Source organism: Zootoca vivipara, chromosome 9 (genome assembly GCF_965207765.1).
Source record: "Zootoca vivipara chromosome 9, rZooViv2.hap1.1, whole genome shotgun sequence".
NCBI classification, from domain to species: domain Eukaryota; kingdom Metazoa; phylum Chordata; class Lepidosauria; order Squamata; family Lacertidae; genus Zootoca; species Zootoca vivipara.
This window is the reverse complement of record NC_142592.1, coordinates 33,706,013-33,732,325: the sequence shown is the minus strand read 5'-3', so window position 1 is coordinate 33,732,325 and position 26,313 is coordinate 33,706,013. Positions and strand designations below refer to the sequence as shown.

Below are 26,313 nucleotides of genomic sequence, written 5' to 3'. Positions count from 1 at the left end.
TCATACCATCCGAAATATTGTTTCTAGCTGCCAGCAAAAAAGTTTGGAAAAATCCAAAATCATATCAGGGGGTGGGGGTAGAAAACAATTCATGACATTCAACACACCACAATGGAAAGATATACTTCTTTGTGCCAACAATTCAACAATTGTTCTACGCTACTGTAACTCTCGTTTTGCGCATTCACTACTCTGCAGGCTGTGTAAGAGGTGTAAAGTCTCTTGGAAGGTTGTGATCAGGTTGCCTAACTGCACAATACTGCCATAGTCCCCACCCAACCCTTTGCATCAACAGAACTAGAGCACACAGTGAACAAGGAATGTGGGAAAGAGTTTCTATAAAAGTCAGTAAATTATTCAAGCATTTTTGGCAAACTTTATGATTCCACTTCTTACTTCCTCTGAAGGGAATGTTATGTCAGCACTAAGAACCTTCGAATAGCTCGCAATACATAAGCACTAAAAGGATTCACAAGATACTTGTATGACAGTTTTGAACTTGCAACTTTTACTCACCTGTTGCAGAGAATTCCAAGGGCCAGCCTGCATTATCATGGCAGCACTCAGAGGAGGCAACAGACCAGAGGAGCATTTCCGTGGCCTGCTTCTTTCAACTATTTTCTTCCCCTGATGTTCCCTATAAATTCTAGACCAGGATTTACATCCTTTCATCCACGCTAACCTCTTCTTTTCAATAGAATCTGAAAGCACGAGCGGTTGCTCAAAAGAATTGACTGGATTCTCATGTCTGGCCCGACTAGTGACTTCTTCATGAATTTCTTTTAAAGCAAGCTCTGTTTTAATATTTTCAGATGCATAAGATCCATCTGTCTGTCCAGTGCCTCCAGAATCTAGCTGAACATCCATGCTGATACAACTGCTATGCCTGCTGTTTTCCTGATTAACTATTGTAATAGTTTCATTATTGACAACATTTGTATTACCATTTCCCTGAAATTCCACAGTTGTCAAAAAACGGTCTCTGTCATCATTCCCTACATGCATCATTTCATGTATTTCATCTTGTTTCTCTTTCTCATACCATTTTTCCTGTGTTTCATTTTTCTGTTGCTTTTCCTCAATTAATTTCATTCTTCCATATTTAGCTTCCTCCTGTTTTTTTACCTTTTTGATTTCTTCCTCCTTATTTGCTATTTCTAAAGCCTTCTCTGTATTTGGGGGCCCCATTCCCCTTTTTATTGTGAGAGTTTCTTCTTCCTTTCGTTCTTCTACCTCTTCTTTTGCTTTTAATTTCTTTGTTATTTTTGTAACATTATCAATATTGTCCAGCTTCATTTGCCTTTCTGATTTTTCAGTTTCATCATCTCCTTTGACTTCTTTAACTATTTTTCTGTTTTTAGCCAGCAGTTTTTCTTTATCCACATTTTCAGACTCCATTTTCTTTTCTATCACAAATTCTAGCTGGTCTTTTTCTGTCCTTTTCAGTTCTTCCAATATTAGTTGTTCTCGCTGAAATCTCAAAATTTCTTTCTTCTTTTCATATTCTTCATGCCTCTTCATCTTTTCCTCAAGTTCTTGCCTCTTTTTTTCTTCCCTTCTCTTTCTTTCTTTCTCCTCTTGTTCCTTCTTCTCTAGGGCCCTTTTCATCCATCTTTCCTCCTTTTCTTTCCTTTCCCTTTCCATCGCTTCTTGCAATTCTCTTTGCTTTTCTAGTTCTTTTTTCCTTTCTTTCAAGACAGGGGAATATTTTTTGTACACCAAGAAGGCTCTAAAGGTAGCTTGGATTTTTACAGCAGCCATATTCTGCAGTTCTGCCAAGTGTTGTCTTTCCATAGCTTGTTGTTCTTCAAATGCCTTCTTTTCTTCTTCTATTTGTATCTGTAAGTTATGAATCAACTCCTAAGCACAAACAAAAAAGTAAGCTTTTTACCAAAATTGTGATGTACAAATCATATAAAATAGAAGCTGATATTAATGGTTGTATATTAAATAGGTTGCATATTAAAACAGGCAGGTCAGAGGGAGGTGATGCCAATCTATTTGTAACATATATATTGAACTGTTTTCCATTTATTGTTCAGTGTATTTCTGTTATATTCATAATAATATAAAATGAACTATTTGTAATTATCCTAGCAGGTGTAGGAAAAGAATGTTGCTATCCTGAAAGAATAAACTTGGGGTGGTTTTCAATGCTAGTATCATAGGTGCCAACTCCCTGGGTTCCTGGGTGCCCAAGCACCCACAAAATTCCCCATGAACGGGCCAGGCACCTTTAAATTTCAATGCCAGGGCATTCACGCTGCATGGCACCGACGGCCCCAGGCACCCATGGTCATGAGGCCAAAAATCAAAGTACAGGTAGACTTATTAAAGTTAATAGACATGATTATCTTAGATGCATTAATTACAATAAGTCTACCCTATGATGGTTTGGGCATGACATGTGGGCTGAGGATTATTTTCCTATACATAAGCTACAATAGAACAATCCTATATAAGAATGTCAACATTCTTGTATGTAAATTACCTCGTGCCGTCTCATTTGTTCTTCCCAAGACTTCTCCTCTTTCATCAGCTCCTTTTCCATCACTGCCTGTTGTTGCTGTACATAATATAGATCATCAATGTTAGCACTTCAATGTCATTTATTAATGTTAGATATAAGAATGTCTGACAGAGAAGGTGCATGTAAAAAAGTAACAGAAAAGGCTGGAAAATTATAAAAACCAAATGACAAAAGCTGAAACATTTACTAAATTCTGTTCGTCTAGAAAATCATACAGGTCCTTTGATTGCTGGTATAATAAACAATAAAGCAACGTTTCTGAACACACTCTTAGATAATATGTGTAGCACCAAAAAGAAATTAGGTCCTCTTTGTACCCTAAAGGAGCTGATTGCTACAATATAATTCTTTTCCTGTAACATCTGAATTATAAGATATATCATGTCAGTGAAAAGCTTGTCAGAACTTATCAATGACTAGCATATTATGAAGTATCAGTTCTTTTATTTAAGCTGTATCTAGGTTAGCTACACATGGCACATTTATGTTTAAATTATTGTGCAATATTTGCATGATTTAATGTATTAAATTTAATGTATTTCATTAATGTATGTTTTATATTTTATTTTTTCTGATGTTTATTTTTTAATGCATTCAAATTAGTTTCAGTCTAAAAACAAGATATAAATAAAAGATACGACCCACAGGTCTTAAATATGCCCATTATCTACATTAAGATATTACCGCATGGAACATTTCTAACTTCATTCTTTCAGCTTCCAGTTCCTCCTGCCGTAGTTGCCTCCTTTTCTCCTCCTCCTCATTTTGCGTTTTTTCCATGCACTTCATAATTGTCAACTGTTTTATTCTTTCATTTTCTAGTTCATTTTGCTTTTCTTCCCAGAGCTCATATTCTCGCTTGCATCTTTCTTCAACTTCTTGGAAAGTAAAGCTAAGGTCTGTGCCACCATCATCTAGAAGAACACAGGCATGAGAACTTGAAATCACTGATACTATCCCCCCCCCCTGAACTGTGCTGCCAGCTCCTAGTGGTTTTAAGAATTTGCACTATACCATAAATACAAGGTGCACAATTTTTTTTCTGCCTGTGATAATCTATTTTAACATTCTGCACTAGAGGTTGCTGCTTCATCTTCAACATCACCAACAATATAGCTCATATCATCCAGGTGTAGAAAATACCATAGGTATGGAAAATAATTGAAGTCTCTGGCTAAACAATATTGATCTCAGAGACCTGGGCTAAGTCATGAAGATGAGTGATTTTCTGTGAGTCACTATCTTACAAGATTGTTTACCTGCCAAAGAACATCTATCAGCAATTTCACTGGAAGCAATGTCTCCATTATCATTGGCCTCTATTGTATTATCAGAAGTCACATTCATCTGTTGTTCTTCATCTTCTATTTCAGACAATACCTAAATAGCAACAAATATTTTCATGATAGTGTAGTTGAGCTTGGAACTATCAAACTATACATAGAAGCAGCTATGTTCTATGCTAGCCATCGTTTAAAATTGCAGGAGATATAGTAGGAGAAATATAGGTAATGAACAGATGTTATTTGTTATGGATGAAAAGCTTAGGAGCACTTGTATTGGCCAGAATCCAACTTGGTGTGTGCAGAGTCTTGTTGTAAGAGTAGCAATCTTACTATTCAGTTTTTTAATGAGGAGGAGAACTGAATTAAATTCCTTTACTTTCCTTCCTAAGCTGCTAATCAGAAATATCACCGATTTTCGAATGGGGGTTTGTGTTTACAACCACAGCTAGATTGGTGAAAGAAAATGTGAATGCAATACAGCACTAGCTTGCATTTAAGACTTCTTATTGAATTAGGGATGTCTGCATAGAAGTCTACTTCAACATGCATATTGCCACAAGCAAAATATGAGACAAGCTTCCTACCCAGCAATAGGTTTGTATTTGTATTGCAGTTTGTATTTTAACAGAGATATATTCAAAATATAATTTTAAAGGAAGTTTAGAGCAACCACCAAACTTATCAAATTATTTCTGTTATGACAATCAATGTAAGCTTATCTCTACAAGTCACATTTTCTGCTATATTGTTATTGTTATTGTTCTCTACTGTCAAAATCTAATCAGATCCTGAATTTTTTTCTACATATGAAATTTTATTTTTGTCATAACCTGCCTGTTTCTAAAAAGAATGTCACTAGGAACAGTTTTTTCTGGAAACATATATTTGAACTACGTATTAGTGCAAGGGGGGGGGGAGAAAAAGAACACACACACACACACACACACACACACACAGAGAGAGAGAGAGAGAGAGGGTGGATTTTTAAAAAAAACCCTATTAAAAAATTTCCTCATATTTGAACTGGATTTTTTTTTTAAAAAAGAGAATGGTAAATACTAAGGTTTTCTCAAATCAGGTGTGGGGAACCTTTGGCCCTCAGATGTTGCTGGCCTACAAGTCTCCTGACCCTTGGCCATCCATGCTTGTTGGGACTGGTGGGAGCTGTAGTTCAGCAACACGTAGAGCAGGCATCCCCAAACTCAGCCCTACAGATGTTTTGGGACTACAGTTCCCATCATACCTGACCACTGGCCCTGTTAGCTAGGGATGATGGGAGTTGTAGTACCAAAACATCTGGAGGGCCGAGTTTGGGGATGCCTGACCTAGAGGGTCAAAGGTTCCCCATACCTATCATACATAATAACCAGATTATTATTAAATAACATGTATATAAGCATGTTAGCCATAGCTGAACAGGAAATTCATGCAGGTGAGTGAGAGGGCTGGCATCCATTTTTTGTACCCAGTACAGAAGCCAGTTTGGTGGCTTGAGGTTGACACAATTGCTTCTGAGCATCCTCTCCAGCACTGTGCAGTAGATCCTTGATATTCTGAGGAGCTAGAGCAGGGGTCGGCAACCTAAGCCCCATGGGCCACAAGCGGCCAATGGGGGTTGTTTAACCGGCCCATGGACCCCCGTCACCCACTCGGGGACCCGCTGCCCTCTCAGTCGGCTCCCATGTACTGCGCTAAACCGGAAGCTCTTGCAGCCAATGGGAAGCTGTGCACACCTCCTCCGCACTGGAAGGAGCACTGGAAATAGTGTTTGCACGTGCGTGAATGCGTGTGCATGTGTACTCTGGCCCACCACGGTGTCTGCAGGACTGTGAACCAGCCCAAGCCACAAAAACTTTGCCAACCCCTGAGCTAGAGGCTATGCAGAAAGCCTGATGAAGATTAGTTAGTGCACATAACTGTGCCTACCCTGAGGCTGTGCTGGTGACTAAGGCACATTTTGCAGCCTGCATTGCACACCGTAGCAGCTGGCCAGTGGAGCTCTTTCACATGGTCCAGAAGTTGCTGACTCCCACGGTGAAGGGACATCTTGTCCACATCATCTGGTTGCATAAATGGAAGTCAAGACAACAACACACCACTGATCCCACAACATATCACAGACTGTAGGCATGTTTGGCAAGTGGAATGAGCAGTGGCAGTAGCCCTAGTAAATATATATAGAGAGAGAATACCCTTTTCTTTAATTCTTCTGGATCTTCATTATATTCAGAAGCCAACTCAGCCAAGTACTCTGAAGCATTATTAGGAACTACCTTGTATATATTACCTGCAAATAAAGAAACTATAATTTAGATGCTGCAGAAGAAGTTACTGTTCAAAGCTTCAAATAACTCATTTCAGTGAGACATCCTACTAGCACATATATTATATATAGATAAGATAGTACTTCTTTCCAAATGAGCAGGGGATTTTTTAGGTTGGATCATTATATATCCGATGCTAAAAATAAGTTCCATACAAGTTTAGGTTTGCTTATTCTACCTTTAAAAGACTCATTAAAATTCCAATGAAAGGAATAGGTAAGTGTTTTATACAAACTATACTTAGGATATCTTAATCATCAAAGCATAATTTGTGGCAGGGCAGGGCCAATGTTAAACAAGGGTTTCTATCAATCTCCTAAATTTGCACTTCCAGGTATTTTCCTGTTAAAATTTACAAAACAAATCTCCATAACAGTGATTAACAGCCACTGCTACCCAAAGTGAGTATTAATATTTGTCTATTTAAATATTTTGAATACTGCTAACTTACTTTTCAGTTACAAATAATTCTAAAAATGTTTGAGTGCTTTAATTTCTCTTGTAAAACATAAGCATCCTCCTTGACCAGTAGCACAACAAACTGACTAACTCACTTACTTACTTGATATTTCATCGTTTTCCCAATCTTGCAAAATGAACTTTTCTGCATCGTGGCTGCTCCTCTTCACAAAATTCAAATAATGGATAACTGATTCTGGTAGGTCATCTGAAAGCTAATATACATTTTAAATTAAATTCTACATTATTTTCATATCAGGGTTGTTTGCAGCTAAGTTACAACCCTAGATGGAACTACGTAAGGTAGAACTATTGGAATACAAGTCGTCAACAGGTTTACCACACCTATCAGCCAATCACCCATTCCCACCACCCTTCTGAGTAATACCCCTCCCCAAACTCTCACTATATATAAGGGTCTGGTGACTTCTATTTCAGTGTATCTGAAACAGTTTTGTGCATGCACACAAAAGCTCATACCAATGACACTTAGTTGGTCTCTAAGGTGCTACTGGAAGGAATTTTTTAAAATTTTGTTTTGTATACGCTAAGTTTGTCAAGTATGCAGAAAGATCACCATATGCCACCAAGTCCTGTGGAGTACTTACTGGTTCGCTGTCACTTGAAGCCTCTGCTGATAAATCAGGATCAAGATCAGGATCATCTACTTCAGAGGATGAAAAACTGATTTTGCTTAATTCAAGTTCTATTTCTTCTTCAATTTGTCGATCAACATCATCGTCCTCCATTCCTTTTATTGTTACATAGAAAAGGCAAAAAGAAAAGAAATGCATGTGCTGCTGAACTGTTAGTTCTACGGTTAACATTTTGTTGTTTAAGACCATTCTAAAATAATATGGCATGCCATCCATCTCAAGTAAAGGTGGGGGTATAACTAGTGATCTTGACAGTATGAGGAAAGGGCCAGGTAGGCAGCTGCTGAGGTTTAGGTTGTGGAGACACTGCCTACCTTTGTCTAGTTGTTGCCACTGTCATTAACTGTGCTGCCTCCTCACCGATTCATCTCCTTGTCCCATGCATAAAGACCATTGTGGCTTGATAACAATTGTAGCCAATGTATTTCTGTTGGCCAACCACTTTTCAAAAGCAACACTTTGCAAGAGCAATAGAAATGGGGATACAATGTGCCTGATTTTATTTATTTATATACGCTGAGGGATTGTTGTTACATATACATATACATATACATACACACACACACACACACATATTAAAAGGGAGGTTTTTAAAAAAACAAAAAACAAAACCCACTTTAGTGTCACCTCTAAAACTGCCCTTAATCTTTTACCAGGGCCAATTTACAGTTAATGGCGATTATTAGTTGTTTCTCTACATAGCCCTAATGAAGTACGTGGCATTTTGCAGAGAATTTTTTTAAAAAAATTAAATTAAAATAAAACCACAGAACACCGTCAAATAATAAATCTACCCAATACACACAAATCTCAGGATATATCCAAGTTTGAGGCACACTGGCTGTGCATTAATGCAACGGAGTGACACTTGGCAGGTCTTGGCTCCAAAAAGAAGCAATTTAAGTCGTTAAAAAGACAGAAATAGACAGCAGCCAGAGCCTCAAGCTAACAAGCGACACGTGCCCGCTAAGCCCTCAGAGCACTTCGACTACACGTCCCAGAGTGCATTGGGGTAAGCAAAGCATTAAGCATTGAGCGAGCAGCGCCCCGTTGCACGCTGGGAGTTGTAGTTATAGGCATCGCCCTTGCTCAGCGGCCGCCCCGCTCAATCTGAGCGATCGAAACGGGTTCCTCCCTGGCTGTCTTGTCAGGAGAGGGGATCCGTCCCTGCTCTCGGCGCCGAAGACCGTTTCAGCCCTCCCGCATCCCGCCGACGCTGAGCACTGACCTGCTTCAGAACCCGAGAGCTTAGAGCGGCTAACCTCAATGTTACAGGAAGTGTAGCCATGGCAACCGCGAACGGAGCGCAGGAGGACGTCCTCGCTACGGAAGCCGAGAAAGTTCGAAATTAATTCACCTGGAATCGGAGCCCCAGGAGGAAACAAGGGGTTTTTGTCCACTCTCGGAGGAGGGCACGGGGATGCAGAGGAGCCGGCTGCACTTAGGATGCGTGGAAAGGCGAGACGCTGCCCTGTAGCTAGGGATATCTTTCTTCATCGCTTTGCCTTGTTTTTCTTAGTGACACAGCTCCTGGGAAAAATAAAAGTGCTAGGCAGCCTCGTTGGTCCTTTAGGAACCTCCTCCCTCCAAACATGCAACAGTGGTGCAATACAGGGCTATGAAACCTATTTATTTGTTTTAACAAATCTGTAAAAGATTTGCAGCCTGAAGCCATAGAAGTGGTACAAAAAGGTAACAATGAAGCACAAGTCCTGAAAAAGCAATCAATTTCTACAGATTCTAACAGCAAAACAAAACAAAATAAAAAAACTTTCCCACAAAGTCTGAAAACAAAACCCTTTCGAAGGGCATACAATGAATACTTTACAAGTGACTCAGTCACACACACCTCAGGGAAAGCCCCAAACCGAATCAGAAAAGTTGGAGGTGGGCAGAGGATGGCGACCAAGATGCTCAAGGGCAGGGGTCAGTAAACTTTTTCAGCAGGGGGCTGGTCCACTGGCCCTCAGACCTTGTGGGGGGCCGGACTATATTTTTTTTTGGGGGGGGGATGAATGAATTCCTATGCCCCACAAATAACCCAGAGATGCATTTGAAATAAAAGCACACATTCTACTCATGTAAAAACACGCTAATTCCCGGACCATCTGTGGGCCGGATTTAGAAGGTGATTGGGCCTGATCCGGCCCCCGGGCCTTAGTTTGCCTACCCATGCTCAAGGGTCTGGAAACCAAGCCGGTTGAGGGTGTTAGGTATGTTTAGCCTGGATATGAGGAGATGGAGAGGGGCTATAATAGATATCTTTAAATATCTAACATGGAAGGTTGAGCAAGCTTGTTTTCTTCTGCTCTGGAGAGTAGGACCTGAACCAATGGCTTCAAATAACAATAAAGGAGATTCCAACTAAACAGAAGAATGTAGCTGTGATTCCTGAATTGGATTCCTGCACGACCCTTTGGGTCCCTTCCAACTCTACAATTCTATGATTCTACATTTCAGTAGGCTTGTAAACATCATGATGCTAAGCACTTCTCTAATTTTAGCTAAAAGCTCTGTTTCTAGACATGGGATACCTCTGGGGGCATGCTGGGGAAGAGTGTTAAATCATGGCGTATCCAAGTCTCCTCACTTCAGAAATTCTCCTTATAGGCTATGTGAGAGCAAAATCATCTGCCCTCATTAAGAAACTAAAATGGCACTGAAGGCTTTGTCACTTACAAAGCAATATCACTCACACAGAGGTATAATTGCAATAATTTATTTTGAGGTTTTATGTGATTTTCATGGCCAAGAGTTCAAATGGCAAAAAGTGGCAGGCCTTCTTGTTCCCTTCCTTAGGTTATTCTAGTGTGTCATTACTGAATGCTCTTGTTTCATGATACAGTGGTACCTCAGGTTAAGTACTTAATTGGTTCTGGAAGTCTATATTTAACCTGAAGCGAACTTTCCCATTGAAAGTAATGGAAAGGGGATTAATCCGTTCCAGACGGGTCCGTGGAGTACTTAAATCGAAAGTACTCAACCTGAAGTGTACTTAAACCGAGGTATGACTGTATTTCTTAGGTAATATCACCCATGGGTTAATAAGTTTTTCCCCTAAATTATATTTCAGCAAAGTAACCATTTCAAAACATTCCAGAGACAAGGATAACATTTACAGAGAGTACAATAATAAAACATTATTATTATTATTATTATTATTATTATTATTATTATTATTTTAAAAAGCTCTCTTAAGAGGCCTTGGAGATTATGTGTGAAGTTATGTATATGAGAACTATTGGATTTTCTGAACTGAATCCAATAAACATTGTTTTCTTAACTTTCCCCCTATATAGGAGTCTCACAAGTGTGGGTTTTTTTGTTTGTTTTTTGAGGTTGGGATTCATATGCAAGGTAAGTTGTAAGTGAGTGCGCTATGGGAGAATCTGGATTCTATATATTTACGAGAGGTAGAAATTAAGCCCAAGTGACTGAATTTACCATTTCCATGGTTTGGGCACATCATTGGATTTGTAAGTACCTTAACTCATCTCTAAGGTTGTTGTTTTTTTAATTGTAGAAGGGAGAGAAAGAGAGAGAATGATTCTTGAAAGCAAATTAAGTGTAATGTGAGTGTCAAACAACCTCAATGTCATTTACAAAGACATGTAAATAGTAACCTCAGTAACAAGGAAGTAAATCCTTATCAACACACCATACTGTGCGGCAAATCTAAACAGTGGGATTTGGAATTAACATTAAAATTGGAGTATCTGCGAAGAACTATATTGTGGGTTTGCTTCCTTAGAGGTGAGAGGAAAATAATATTGTGCTGTGTGTATTATGAGATAAGTGGCGCCAGAAGTTTCTTATTTGTTTTATTTATTAATAATATCTGTCAAATGTCTTATAGAACAAACTCTCTGGGTGTCATACAAAAGGATACAATTCTCAAAATCCACAATTATTCATGCATCTACCCAGTTTGATTTTGGGGCACATGCTTAAAACATTTTTGTTAAGCCAATCCTATCCAGACATGCAGAAGTTGCGTGTGCTTTATCCATTTGAATTTTACTGTTGAATTTTAATCTTTTCAATATTTTCAATACCTGTCTTTAACTGTTGTTGGGATTTTTAAAATATATTTTGATGTTTATTTTATATTTTGCAAACCACTTGCAATCCAACAGCATGTAACATTAAATAAATAAAGTCATTAAGATCCTCACTGGAAGAATCTGCTATTCCAAATATATTGTTACACCCAGTTGCTCCTCTCTTCCCACTCTATATAATGTTGCAAGAGCTTACACAAAGACTTAATCCTGGAACTGATTTGCTCCTAGAACATGCTTTCTTGTTGGATGAAAGGGGTGCAAAGTTTTGCAGCCCATCTTACGTACCATCGGCCCAGGAATAAGCCCCATTGATCATGATGAGACTAGATGGTTGCTGTGCAGTCCTGTTTTCTAAATAAATGTTTTCCTTTTCAGATAATACAGAGCATGGTGAAATCACAATAAATAAAACCTCCCCTTCAGTAGTTTCAAGCACTACTAGAGGTTCCACATAATATCTGCACTGCATTGTTTACTGTGACAACACCTGCACTTTGGAACTCCCTGCCTATTGCAACAAAGCATGTGCCTTTCCTAGACTCTTTTCGGGCACCTGCTAAAAGTATTCTTCTTTAGGCAAGCATACCTAGATACTTAGGAAGTTGAAGTAACTTTAATCTTAATATTTTAGCTTTTGTATGTTTTAAAGTAGGATTGTTAATTTCTTGCTGCTGTGGTGTTTTTTTGTTTTTTGTTTTTTTGTTTCTTGTTTTGGTAAACCACTTTGCAGGTTTTAAAAATAAATTTCATTAAATAAATAAACAATAAATAAAAATAATATAACAGAAGCCAAAACACAATCCATCCTGTAGATTTAAGTATCTGTATCTACTTGTTATCAGAGGCCCAGAATCCACATTCCTTTGAAAGAAAATATGAAATAACGTAAAACCATTTTTGCAGGCAAAAAAAATATCAATGTGGGGAGGGGGGTGACAAGAAATTTTCCACACCGGGTACCACCCAACCTTCCTACACCTCTGTCTGTGCCTAGATTCATTTCAGTTGAGGTTTAGGTCCTGTTTTGGCACAGAAACTGCTTTGATCACCCTGTATGATGGCCTGTGTCGGGAGAGAGACCGGGGAAATGTGCAGCTGTTAATTCTGCTTGACCTGTCAGTAAGAAAGACAGAAAAGTGGACAGCAGAAGACGGAATGTCCTTAAATATTTTCTGTTTTAGAAAACATGGATACATTTTACTGGCAATATCCATTTAAAACTAATGTGAAATATGCATTTCAGTTTGTAGCTATTTATATAAATATCACCATGTGCAACCATTGTTTCCAGGTGCCATTTAAATGAAGAGCAAAATGAGAAGAAGTGAAAAACTCTTCATACTAAAATACTTCTTAAACATCCTCAATGGAATTTTCTTGGTAAGAAGTTTTCGTGTACCGTTAGACAGGAATTAAACATTATAAGTTCTGTAGCATAATTCAGATACAAACAGCCATTATGTATTGCTTTCAGGTGTTAGGTCTTCTGCTTGTGACTTTTGGCCTTTGGATGTCGCTAGACAGAAACAGGTTTTTCAGACTTTTGTGTGAGTATAAGCGCCTGCCCATAACTTTCTCTAAGTCTAACCTTTAAATGAAAGTGTTTAACCATTTAACCATTAAAATGTTCACTTCCCACAAGATGGCAGCATCGCCTTAGAACATTTACTGTACAAAGCCAGGAATCAAAATATCAGTCTTGTTGTCATGTTATGATGCCTTTCATTATACAAACTTGAAAGAAAGCAGATAGCTTGAACTAGAGAATTGTAAAGCTGTAATACTTGGATTTAGAACTAACTTAGCCCTATTGGCTTCAATATACCAACCATCCAACATTGTGAATGGCTTGCTTTTCCAGCGTTTAGGTAGAAATCAATTCAGTCATTCTGAAAAGGAAAATAAACCATCATTCAAACTGGTACACATGTTACAGCCACTGTGTGGAGGCTGTTTTATATCACTTCATATTGCAAGCTATTTGGCTCAACTCATCACAAGTACCAGATAATTTTCTCAGTGTTACTGCGGCCATTGAGAAGAGTGTTATTTATGGTGCCCCACACAAAGCAGCAATAGCGTGTACACTGACCCTTACTGCAGGGCCAGTATTATCTAGAACACAGTTATACGGGCTATAATAAATAGTAGTAATGGGCTGATGGTAGAGAGTTCTGCCAAAGACAAATTTTGGCTCTTTGATAGCTAGTTATATTATAGCTAATATACACGGGGTAGGGCAGAGATATCAAACTCAAGTGGACTGGAATGGCACATTCCCCACGCAATAGATGCCCAGATGGCACATTCATTTGTGTGTGTGTGTGTGTGTGTGTGTGTATTCCACCACAATTCATAACTTCTAAAATGCACTTCACTCTTTTACACCTGGCTTTTAATTTAGAGTGATGGTGTGATATTGTAAGTTAATTGCAACTACTGGTGGTTTATTGCACTTTGCCTTATAGCAAGATGGAATATAACATTGTTTTTTACAAAATTATATAATTGCGATTACACAATTTGCAATCAGCTTTTTCCAGTAAGTATCATGGTTGCCCTCTAACGGATTCCCTATCGTGGCTCAATCTTCATAGATTCAGTTTATTTTTTTTAAAAAAATATTTTTTATTAAACATTTTATAACAAACAAAAAATACAAAAAATACCAAAAATACAAAGAACATCATTACAACAAAAAAAACATCAATACAAACAGAAACATAAACATATCATCTTTAATCAACTTTTTAAATCATTGTCTTTTTGGCTTCCCCAACTCCCCACTATCTGATTTTCATTTTGAATATCACTGTAGCAGTTTCTATTTCATCTCTTTTACTTCCTTCATACTATAATCACCTTAGTTCCTCTTAATCTCGTCTTTATATTTGCATATCAATTTTTCAACCTTATAAACTCCTCTTATCTCCCTATTGCCTTAACTTCTGTATTTCCCTAGATATTCAGATTTTCAACTTTCAAAAGTAGTTCCCTATATATATTTTAAACTTTCTCCAGTCTTCCTCCACTCTTTCCCCTGCTTGATCTCGGAGTCTTCCTGTCAGCTCTGCCAGTTCCATAAAGTCCAGCATTTTCATTTGCCATTCCTGTAAAGAGGGCAATTCCTCTTTTTTCCAATATTTTGCAATTAAAATCCTCGCAGCTGTGGTGGCATACATAAACAGATTGACATCTTTTTTTGGGATTTCTTCCCCTACTATTCCAAGTAAAAAGGCCTCTGGTTTTTTCAAAAACGTATTTTTATATATCTTTTTCATTTCATTATAAATCATTTCCCAGAAGCCTTTTATCTTGGGGCATGTCCATCACATATGATAGAATGAACCAGCTTCTTCTTTACATTTCCAGCATTTATTATCACCTTTGTGATACATTTTCGCTAATTTTACCGGAGTCAAATACCATCTATACATCATTTTCATTAAATTCTCTTTCAGCGCCGTGCATGCCGTAAATTTCATACCCTTCTTCCGCAATTTTTCCCAGTCCGACATCATTACATTGTGACCCAAATTCTTGGCCCAATCAATCATAACCGATTTTGTTTGCTCATCTTTCAGATGCCATTCTAACAATAAATTATACATTCTGGACAAATTCTTGCTATCTGTCTCTATTAACTCTGTTCTTAATAGATTCAGTTTAGGCTTGTTTTAGACACCACAGTTTTGCTTACTTTATTGATGTTTTCAAACCCTTTTAAAATGATGGTTTTGATGTAGCAATGAGTCACGACTTCAAATACACTTTTATCATATGAACTGGCTGCTGACACACTGCTCTGCTGCACAGTATAGGGTACATTTATGCTATCATCATAGGATAACTACCATTGAATTGTCCAACCTTGGTGCTTTTTTTGTTTTGCTTTTCCCAGCTTCAAAGAATGAATTGGGTCACTGAGAGTTCAGTTCCGAAGCCTGGCAAGATGACATAGTCTTGATTTACTTCTCTTTCATCTTAGGATAAGTGATCATGTAACTAATAGCAGGGTGGAGTTTGACAGCTCCACAGAGAAATAGTTACCTCTCAGGGTTTAGGCAGCTGAATTTTGAACTAGTTGGAGTTTGGACCACCTTTAAAGGCAGTCCTACATAAAGTGCTACTCTCAATGCAACTAGAGAATGAAACACTGTGGCTGCAGTTGGTATACCAACCAAAGCTGGAAAAACACAAACCTAGTATTAATGCTACCTGGGCTTCCCCAACCAGCACCAATGCAAGAGCATTTCCAAGCTGCAGATATTGAATTTTATTGGGGGGGGGGCACTATCTAGAAATAGCGGTAATCCTTCTTGAGCTGGAATCTCCCAACTCACAGCATTATCTTGCCTGGAGTTAACTTCAGCTTGTTTGCCCTCATCTATACAAGATGCAGGTGGCGCTGTGGGTTAAACCACTGAGCCTAGGGCTTGCCGATCAGAAGGTTGGCGGTTCGAATCCCCACGATGGGGTGAGCTCCCGGTGCTCGGTCCCAGCTCCCGCCAACCTAGCAGTTTGAAAGCACGTGAAAGTGCAAGTAGATAAATAGGTACCACTACAGCGGGAAGGTAAACAGCATTTCTGTGTGCTGCTCTGGTTTGCCAGAAGCGGCTTTGTCATGCTGGCCACATGACCTGGAAGCTATACGCCGGCTCCCTCGGCCAATAACGCGAGATGAGCACTGCAACCCCAGAGTTGGTCATGACTGGACCTAATGGTCAGGGGTCCCTTTACCTTTACCTTTACCTAGACAAGAATTGCCTCCAGGTAGGTTTAGGGTTTCAGTAGTGTGACTACTATTAGTAAACATGTAGGCCTGTAAAAAAATAATAATCCAGGAATTCATGAAGGTAAGATTTATTTTCTCCAAGACAGCAAACTAGGATAGATATTTCCAGAATGGATAACCTAATATCAGGAAAGGATGTTCTTGCACGGGTCAGTCTATGTAAGCAATTTGCCTTGTTTCAGAGTCTCATGTAAGCAATTTCACATATTCATGTATGGCTCCAGACATCTTATGTTAAGTGTCACATATTAAGAAATTAAAAGTATAAAATACATTTTAAAATTATTTTTAGTATCCACAGGAGGACATTCAGTGGCAGATTCTGTTTCTCATATGCTACTTGCCATTGGATCCATCATTGTTTTTATTGGACTCTTGGGATACTTAGGAAGCATTCGAGGAAACAGGTGTTTAGTAGCTGTGGTAAGTATAACTTGTGAAAATCCTTAGCACAAAGTTGTTGCTTACAATACACACTTCGCTTTCCCCACAACAATCCTCGAAGTGGTTTAACCTTTGAGATAGTTCTGCATCCCAAAGCAGAATGAGTGGTGCAAAATGCACAATAATTGATGGGATCTTACTGCTTGTACTACAGGTACACAGGGATATATCCTTAATAGAATACTGTATTTCAAGTGTTCCAGCACAGAGAGGTTGAGTGCTTAGCCTGCAGAGGAGTACTGTACAGAAAAGGAGAAAAACTGATTAGACTCAGAGCAAAGTCTAGAGATACTGCTTGCCAATTTCATTTTGGCAATAGCTCCCACTGAAGTCTCAAGGCAAAGTCAGAAGTCTCACTACAGGGGGCAGTAAAATTGTTCAGTCTTTTTCCACTTTGTCTTGGAACTGGTCAGATATTCATCAACAATGCAAGTCCCTTCTTCACTAGGTAAATTCTGAACATGTTAGGAGGGAAGTGAGATGCTAAGATCAGTACTAAAATCTCTTCAAATATCTCATCAAGTCTGTTAAGTGGAGCTTTTGATTCCAGTCTATCTTGGATTTAAAATCATTTTTACATTATGAAACTGTTGTTAATCTTTTGTATATATGATTCCCCCCCTGTTTATTAGGATGATGTGTGTGTGTGTGTAATCAGAAGTGATTCAGAATCCTAATCAAATAATTAAATAAATATTTTAAACCTAGGAATGATAAAAGTGTATTTGGCATTAAAAAAGAGAGAAACATAGAAGCCCGATGAGCCTTCTAAGGAAGAGCGTTTCCAAAATGGGGTGCCACCACAGAGAAGGCCCTTACGCTTGGTTCTTTCCTTAACTAAGTGGGCGGGGTCACCCAGAGGAGGGTGTTTGAAGAGTATTGCAGCAAATGTGTTGACGTGTTGGTAAGGGATAAGGTCCCAGGCTATGTACAGTGGCAAACCTTGGGGTCTCAAATTTCAGTGGCACCCTGTGCAATGCCAAAATTATTGCCCTGCTTCTCGTACTCTACATTCTAAATAATAGCTGAGACATCCCCTGGCACACCTGAGGCTCAGCAACCAATGCAGCTGAACTGCTAAAACACTCCCCTAAATCTGTCTCTGCTGTGTAGCCCTTAAAGGTAACGATAAAGTTATATTGCTTGTCACCTGTGATTTAATGGGATCTATTCAGTGGGTGTCCATTATATTCATGCAACTAGGTGACAGCATTCTAAACCACAATGACTTCCTCACTCGATTACATTTTCTACACAATATTGTCATTTGAGCATTAGAGAAATGTGATTTCTCTGAAGCAGATGTGAGAAAAAACCCACCTGGAACCTGTGCAATAAATGAGTAATGACTGTACGATTGTTGCATTATGATCATTTAGCAAAAGAGCAACTTATTGTTCCAATCTATCTGGTCATGCCTTGGACCCTAGAAAACAACAACATGTCTAACAAAAACACAAGGAACTATGTGTGTCCAATAGGGTGTTCAGTGGAAGACCTTTAAACAGCTTGGTTAGAAAACAAAGGCTCTGCCCAGATTTCTAGCTGGAAGGGAAGATTGTTTCTTTGTAGAAATATTTTTAACACTTTACAAAATCTCTGTAAAGAAACGAATGTATGTACCAAGGTGCCAGGGCATCTTAGGGAGATGCTCATAATACTGCTTTGCTTTTCACTGCACAACATTTACTCAGTCAAGAATAAGATTCTCTTTCTAAGATTTTGGTTCAGAACACACTCATTGACAAATGAACGCATTGCATTGCATTGCATTATAAATATATACATGCTTGGGGAAAGGCAAAATGCATCCCTCAGCATGTACACAGGATATGGTATCTTGAAATTTGAATTTCCAATTGAAATGCTATAGCTAAGTGGTAGAGCATGTGGAAAGTTTCAGGTTCATTTCCCAGCATCTCCATGTTGCACTACCAGCCGATGTAGATAATTCTGAGCTAGATGGACCAAGGAGTTGACTCACTATAAGGCAGCTTCCTATGTTCTTTCTACATTCCTAACATGATAGTGCAATTCATCACCCAGCAGCTGGTGCTCAGCTACAAAGCTGGTATGTTTTACAACGATGACTCATTCCTATAATACACATAAATTATTCTTGCAGGTACCAACATTTCTAGTAACTGAAATTCCTCTCCATATTAATCACACAGACCTTATTAATGCCATTTTGTGCAGCTTTCCTAGTAATATGTTTATTTTTATTTTCAGTACATGGGTCTTCTTGTCCTTGTCCTTGTTATCCAAATGGCAATACTTGGGGTCCTGTATACAGGAAAGGAAATGGTATGTATCCATTATTTAACCAAAGGTATACAGTGGTACCACGACTTACGAAGGTGATCCGTTCCACGGCGCTCTTCATAAGTCGAATCCTTTGGTTGTTGAAGTGTCCGTTTTGCGCATGCGCAAAGCGCGATTTTGCGATTCTGCGCATGTGTTGACCGCGCGCGCAGCGAAAAGACTTCCGAGTTTGCCGACTTCATAAGTCGAAACCTTCGGAAGTCGAGTCATTCGGATGTCAAGATACCACTGTATTTTGGCAAAGCTGTACACTGGCTCCCTCGGCCAATAATGCGAGATGAGCACCGCAACCCCAGAATCAGTCACAACTGGACCTAATGGTCAGGGGTCCCTTTACCTTTACCTGCACTCAAAGACAGGCTCTAGAAGATTGAATGGATGCAACTAAGAGTGGGTGCAATGGTCAAGAAGGTGGTTTCTGCGTGTGCTGTAGAGGGAAGTGAGGGGCAGATGCAGACCTTCCAACTGTCCCATTTTCCAGGGACGTCCCTGATTTAGAGAAACTGTCTGAGTTTCCAATTTGATCCTGGAATGCCCCGCTATTCCTTAGGACGTCCCTGTTCTCATTGGAGAAATATTGCAGGGTGTGGAGCTAACCGACCCCCGAGCCATGTGAAGGCAATCCTGTACCGGGAATTTTTTTAATGTTTAATGTTTTATTCTGTTTTTATATACATTGGAAGCTGCGCAGAGAGACTGGGGCAAGATGTGTGGGGCATAAAAAGTAAAAATTATCATTATGGAATGGAACGTCCCTATTTTCATTAGAGAAATGTTGGAGGGTATGCAGATGGGGCTCACCAACCTAGGAAGGTAGCCCATCTAAGAGAAGGAAAATTCCAATCCTAAATCTCCACGGCCTTGTGGGATATCTTCAGGAGAAGAAAAGGCTAAGGAGTAAACCCTACACAAATCCGAAGTGGAGTCCCTAAGCCGGTTGCATGGCTCCTTGCATGCCTCCTTCTGGCAACTCCTGCAGCCAAGTTGGTGCCAAACATATTGCTCTGCTTTCCTTTGGGCCACATCAGAGAGATGGAGAAGAAGGTCTTCTCATCTGGGCAGCCCAGGACCTCCATAACACTGCCCAGGCTTGTGCCCTGGGAAGGCCACTTCAGTACTGCTAACACAACAACAGTTTGACTTCACCCCTGGAGGCACACTCCATTGTATCTCAAGACAGATGTTTGACAACAAATTATACAGTGACCCAGAATAACAACTCATACAGAATGCAAGAGACCAGCTGCTGATGGGGCTTCTCATCAGCAATGTATTGCACCTCTTCTCTGGCTTCCTAGTATATACTACCGAGTCAAAATCAAGGTCTTGCTGTAAGAAAATAATACCCTGAATAGCTTAGGACCAGCTTCCTTGAGGGATCACTTTGTCTCATATATGCCAGCCTAAGCTTTACATTCAGCTGGAGAGATACTAATTAAGGATACCACATGATATTTGCCTGGCTTCTACCTGACAGTGGGCCTTTAGGGGTGGAACTCCTTGCACAATAATCTTAAGCAAGCAGAAGCATTTGATGTCAAAGGTACACACAGAGAAGGCTGACGACATGAGCAAACCTCTTTAATGGGACAGTAACCCAAAAGGGGCTTGGCTCTAGCTCAGGCATCCCCAAACTTCATCCCTCCAGATGTTTTGGACTACAATTCCCATCATGCCTGACCACTGGTCCTGTTAGCTAGGGATCATGGGAGTTGTAGGCCAAAACATCTGGAGGGCCGCAGTTTGGGGATGCCTGCTCTAGCTGGATTGTACCTATCACTTGTGAATGCTTGTTGTTAAGATATAAAGACTGACATGTGCAATAGCTTAGCCCTTCTCTTATGGTATATGCACACAGGGTATATACACAAACTCTGGCTTACAGAAAACTGTGTCATCTGTTTCTATTTTAAAATAGGTATTTTAACAGCCCTCAAATTTTGGCCTTTCAACGTGCAAGTCACATGCACTTTGTTGATTCTGTTTCCCCTGCCTGGTGGCTACTTTGAGACTGGGTCGCTTTATTTTAACCCCCACCCTTTTTTGCTTTCTTCTTTTCGGTAGTCTCCTTGCTGGCAGGAAGGGTGTCAGCAGCCTAGACACAGCCTTCCTTTGGGGGAAGCAGACTAGAGGAGAAAAAGGGGATGTGAAAAATATACAGACATTAGACAACAAGATGAAAGCAGAGGGGGAGTTTTCCAAAAAGTGAAAGCTCTGGAACTCTCATTCTAGAACAGCTGCATGCATGGCTGCGCTCTTCGATATGTGTCTATTTTCATTTTCCTTGAATACAGTGAGCATGAGTAGAACTGAAAGTCTGTCTGCATACAAAAACTTCTTTGTCTAGATATTCATTGATTCATACCATCATGAGGGCAAGTGGTGGCTGCTTGAGCTCTGTGTATATTTGCTTCCTGTCTCTGATGAGCCAGTCATGAGCACTGGCATCACTGCGCAGGCTTCAGCTCTTTGACCACAACGGAAAACCACCTGAATTTTTTTTTGTGGTTCAGGCATGTGACAAACATATTCCTTCTGTGTGCTGAGAGCTGTGCACAGTTGGCTTTCCATCAGCAGGAGCCCATGCATCTTGTAAGCTCAGTGTTGTCGCTTGAGGAACTTCCACGTGGTGAACTTTCCTTGGAGAGGCTGCAAACTGACTTCCAACCTAGCTTAGGTGAGTCAGAAAGTGTTGCAGCCTGAAGCTCATGCCAAAGAAACCAAGCAGATGGATCACAGTGGCACTCCCACTTTGGGGTATAGGTATTATGGATCTATATTCCCATGCAACACTGTTCCTCTGTAAGTGAGGGGAAAATGGAGTCCTGTTCAGATGCACATTTTTGCACTCATTCTCTAAACAGCAGGTGAACTCCTTATGGAAGAAGGATGTTTTTTTAAATCCCTTCCACTCCTCAGTATTCAGTGTGTGAGCACCTTTTGTCGAGAGCAAAGGATATCAAGAGGACTGCATTGAAAGTGCTGCTTGCTCAGCCTTAGTATGCATGTATACTTCTAAGGAGCTAGAAACATTGAAATCAATGGCAGCCTAGCTCCATCCCAGGTTCTTTTTAACTGTATGTAATGAACAATGGACCCCACTTTAAATGTTTTCGAATGCCACTGATTGACCATAGCAGATGGACTTCAGTTTTCTTAAAAGTGAAGAAAAATGATGACACACTAATGGAATTATTAACACTATTTGTAAACAGGCCAATGACTTGTGGAGAGTTCAGATGGATGAGCTTATTTCTAACTATGGCAATAAAGATCTATCTGCAAAGGAACATCAGTGGAATATTTTGAATGATATTCAGCGTATGGTAAGTCGTAGTGGTAGAAGACCAAACAAGCACATTGTTTTCTGTATCAGATGAAATGCCTAAATCCTGCAGTGCTTCCTTTCAAAGGTCATTTAGCATATGTTACCAAATGGAATTTTTAGCTGAAATCTGAAGCATTACTGCAGTGAAATTCTTTGGGAATCTAAAGTTAGATTAGCCATTATGCTGCCTCCTTATAGGAACCTGCTTTCTTCCAATAAGCTGTTTGTAAAAATTTAAAAGACATACCGGTAGATTACACAGGACCTGCAAAGTTTCGGGTGCATGCACGACCTTTTTCTGTTTCTTCCTCTCCTCTCCTATTAAACCCTATAGCAGTGCTTTGATTTTCTCATCACTTGGAGAAGTAAGGAGAAACTCCTGTTTTAACAACAGGGCTTCATTGTTGCTTTTACTTTATTACTTTATCATGCAGCTTGGCATGACTTACCTTTATATTACTCATAACACTGAGGACTTTTCTCCTTCTGCAGCTCCACTGTTGTGGGCGATACAATTCCACAGACTGGAAATGGAATAAGAATAAAGAACATGCAAATCAGGTACCATGTTCTTGCACAACATCTAACATGAAGAAGTGGTTTTGTGATGCACTGAAAAATGCAACATATACTAGGGTAAGCGTACAATGTATTGCAAGGCATGTTTCTGTACTCCCAGTAGAATTTGAAATATTTCTTATGTATCTCAGTGTGCTTGGAATGCTAGCTGCTGATTCTGATGAAAGCAAACAGTGCCTGCAGCAGGGGCTGGCTGTACTTGGAATCTCCTGAAAGGATATTGATTGTTCCTTTACAGCTGCAGCTGTACATGCCCACAGCTGATGTCTTATGATGTCAAGTGTAGGGCAGGTCAAATTGGGACCCCTGGCTACATTGGGACCCCTGGTGAACCTAATTAGGCCCACAGGCTGGAGATTTCCCACCCATGCTCTGTATCTGGGAAGGCTCATATTTGAAAACTGTTAAGCAAGAATAAAAAGCAGATTACCTAATTCTAGCCAGCATCCTGTTTCCTATGACAGCCTAAAAGATGACTATGAGAAGTCCACAAGCAGGACACGCACATTCTCTCCCTATACATGAGCATTCTCCATTCCTCTAGTAAGTGACAGAAAACATTTGCTCTTTGGCCTCCCCCCCCCAAAAAAAAAATTTGTTGAGCCCTAGGTAAAAGATAATAATTGAGTGTAACTTGAGAAATAAAGAGTTACAGTCATACCTCAGGAGTCAAATGGAATCCATTCCGGAAGTCCTTTCAACTTCCAAAATGTTCGGAAACCAAGGCGCGGCTTCCAATTGGTTGCAGGAAGCTCCTGTAGCCAATTGGAAGCTGCATCCTACGTTCGGATTTCAAAGAACATTTGCAAAACGGAACACTCACTTCCAGGTTTGCGGTGTTCAGGAACCAAAATGTTCGACTCACAAGGTGTTTGACTTCGGAGCTACGGCTATAATTTCATTTAAATATCACTTCTCCCCTCAGGGTTGCGAAGAAGATATTAAGACGTGGTATGAAGAAAATACATGGCTATTACTTTCAATCAATACTGGACTGTTAACAGTAGAAGTAAGGGTGTTTTTTGTTAAATGACGGTGACTTGTTTTTTACAGGACACTTAAGTAAGGTGTGTGTCACACATTACCTTCACAATAGATGGTGGCTATTTTATTTCATTTTTCACATGTGGGTGCAAAATTATATTACACCACATGTGGACAAAAATTCCAGTCATGTATATGAAACAGGTACATATTACAGAGAGTTGGGACTCCTTACTGAGTCTAAAACAAGCTGAGGGTGAAGAAACCTTCATTGGTTTGTTCTCAACATAGGGCTTAAAGATGACCCAGAAACTTCAGCTGGTCCAAAACGCAACAGCTGCATTAACTGCCAGTTTGTTTCTGGGTCCAAATCAAAGTGCTCATGCTAATATTTAAAGTCTTAAATGACTTAGGCCCCAAATATCTGAGAGATGGCCTCCTTCCCTACATACCTCCTTCCCTAGAGAGGGGCCTCTCTTGGTAGTTCCACCACCCTCAGCCTTGGGCATTCTCTGTGGCAGCCCCGGAGTTGTGGAATTCACTCTCCACAGAGGTACATTTGGCTTCTTCACTATATAGCTTTTGGCAAATGCTGAATACAAACCTCTTTAACCTGGCCTTTGACACCTGAGATGTATGTTTTCAGGACCCACCCTATTCCTGTGAATGTAATCTCTTTCATGTGTTCTTAATTCTGACTTTTCAATTGTTGTAACCTGCCCTGGGACCTGCTGTTACAGAGTGGATAACAACTATTAATAACACCATGGGCATTTTCTCCAATTTTTGCTACCTTTTTAGGTTCTTCAGTTCATAGCAGCAGCCTGGCTCTTCAGAACAATGAGGAAGAATATGGTTTTGCCCAGGAATTAGCAAAAGGCCTGCATCATCATTGCACATTGGCATATAGCCCTAAGCGCCTTGTACTCTACTATACAGTTTTCAGCTTCATGCGTCCACACATTAATTACAATATTGTAAAATGATTGATCTTTCATGTTAAGTGAAGTAATGTTGTGGTGGATCTGTGTTTGCATCACATCTCACATTTAAAACAAATATTTCTTTCTCTCTAGTTTTACAAAATTAATTCATCTAACTGCAGTAGGTAGCAATTATTGACTAATTAAACAATCTACAGCCTTTTAAACTATGTGTTGTTGTTGTTGTTGTTACTATGTTACATATTTTTGTGTTTTTATATTGTAAATTGCCTTGTGATTCTCAGATGAAGGGCGGTATAGAAAATAAGTAAGTAAGCAAGTAAGTAAGTAAATAAATATTTGTATATCCCTGTGAACATGAAGTAGGTCTCTCCTAGTTCATCTCCAGTCAGAATGCCAACTTCCTCATGTGGCCAGACATGGTATGCATTCATCTGAAAGCATGCCTGTGTTGTAAGCACTGCAGTTTTCGGGAAAATGAACTGCATGGCAATAAGTAGATTAAGTACAGCAATGGCTGCTCTCAGGCTGAGTCTACAATCCTAGGCATCCTTACCTGGAATTAAGCCACACTGAGAACACTGTGTCTGCTTTCTGAACAGACACAAGTGCGCCTTCAAATGCTCATCGCCAAGTTAAAACCCATCCCCATAATACATTCAAGTGTTTTGGGGTCTTTCCCCATCTCTTGGGAATAATGTAGTGATGGGATTTGCAGGAGACTGCTTGCCTATAGTGCCTATCAGCATTAACTCCCAACCCATCAAGAATGATCTTGGACCAGAGAGTTCCACTAAGGTGCACACACTGCTAGGCAGAGCAGACAAAGTCAGTTTCTCAGTTGATATAGCAGCATTGGAGTAGAGAAGCTTAGCAAGCAGAAGCCTATTCAAGAAGCCAGAAAGTAGCATTGCAATTCCCAGCGAATTAATCAGCTTTGCAGTATCCATTCCATAGCTGTGTAGGTGATCAGACAACATCACACATCAGTAGATGAAAACTCGCCCAATTAAGTGATAATTCACAATTTTCCCCCATTTCCTCCACAGCATTCTGGGTAGCTATAAGAGCAAGGCTTTGCAGCAGCCCTGCCTAGCTGAAAGGTATATTTTTTTGAAAATTTCTGTTGACCTATGTTACCACATTCCTTACCACTAGGTTTACATGCCAATGCCTCGTTCTCACCCTCCTGTGATGGATCCTAGTATTGCCACTTAAAAATGAGGGATGCTATCCATCAAAAACCATAATTCAAAAAGTTGACCGTGAGAAACAATTCTAATTGCTTCAAAATAACACAAAAGCAACCCAATTGTTTTAAGGAATCGGTTACTTAAGGAAGCCGACCCACCCCCATCATTTTTGGTCTACTGACACAATGTTCGCCCAATGTGAATTTTGCCTTTCAATTTTCATACAGAGCATGTATTTATCTTCCATTATTATCCACAACTTCACTTTTAAGGTTATGGCTCAGAGTAATAGCTTTATGTTTTCGTCCCAGTTGCTGCCCTCTGCCTCTGCAAAAGTTGGAAACACAATGGGGTGATCCATCTCCAGCTTGGCCTCAAAGTGTCCAAAGTAATTGTGTTGAT

The 26,313-nt window shown here is 39.8% G+C and overlaps 2 protein-coding genes across 8 annotated transcripts in view; one reads left to right on the top strand and one right to left on the bottom strand.

Annotated features, from left to right (window-relative positions):
* LRRIQ1 (leucine rich repeats and IQ motif containing 1) overlaps positions 1-8,520 on the bottom strand; it is a 101,066-nt gene extending 92,546 nt beyond the window's left edge. For 2 of the 4 annotated variants that reach the window (XM_035127677.3, XM_088651769.1), the window contains exons 1-8: positions 8,484-8,520; positions 7,208-7,350; positions 6,703-6,814; positions 6,009-6,103; positions 3,790-3,910; positions 3,215-3,444; positions 2,492-2,566; positions 517-1,860 (exon numbers count right to left, since the gene is read on the bottom strand). In XM_035127677.3, the coding sequence (XP_034983568.3) occupies positions 517-1,860; positions 2,492-2,566; positions 3,215-3,444; positions 3,790-3,910; positions 6,009-6,103; positions 6,703-6,814; positions 7,208-7,348 (2,118 nt within the window). In that variant the 5' untranslated portion in view covers positions 7,349-7,350; positions 8,484-8,520. Of the gene's footprint in view, positions 1-516; positions 1,861-2,491; positions 2,567-3,214; positions 3,445-3,789; positions 3,911-5,742; positions 5,883-6,008; positions 6,104-6,702; positions 6,815-7,207; positions 7,351-8,483 lie in introns of those variants that run through there. The other 2 variants (XM_035127679.3, XM_088651770.1) reach the window with 2 other exon arrangements.
* Positions 8,521-10,887: 2,367 nt separating this feature from the next.
* On the top strand, positions 10,888-24,924 carry TSPAN19 (tetraspanin 19). Of its 4 annotated transcripts, XM_088651766.1 has the most exons (10): positions 10,888-11,008; positions 11,695-11,895; positions 12,611-12,699; positions 12,794-12,866; positions 16,407-16,537; positions 18,791-18,865; positions 22,099-22,209; positions 22,704-22,847; positions 23,716-23,799; positions 24,576-24,924. In XM_088651766.1, the coding sequence occupies exons 3-10, from the start codon at positions 12,622-12,624 to the stop codon at positions 24,645-24,647; spliced, it is 768 nt and encodes a 255-aa protein (XP_088507892.1). In that variant the 5' UTR covers positions 10,888-11,008; positions 11,695-11,895; positions 12,611-12,621; the 3' UTR covers positions 24,648-24,924. The 4 variants fall into 4 exon arrangements, with proteins under 4 accessions (XP_088507892.1, XP_088507894.1, XP_034984394.1 ...); XM_088651768.1 differs by lacking the exon at positions 23,716-23,799; XM_035128503.3 differs by lacking the exon at positions 11,695-11,895 and having other exon boundaries at positions 10,895-11,008.
* Positions 24,925-26,313: the final 1,389 nt, after the last annotated feature.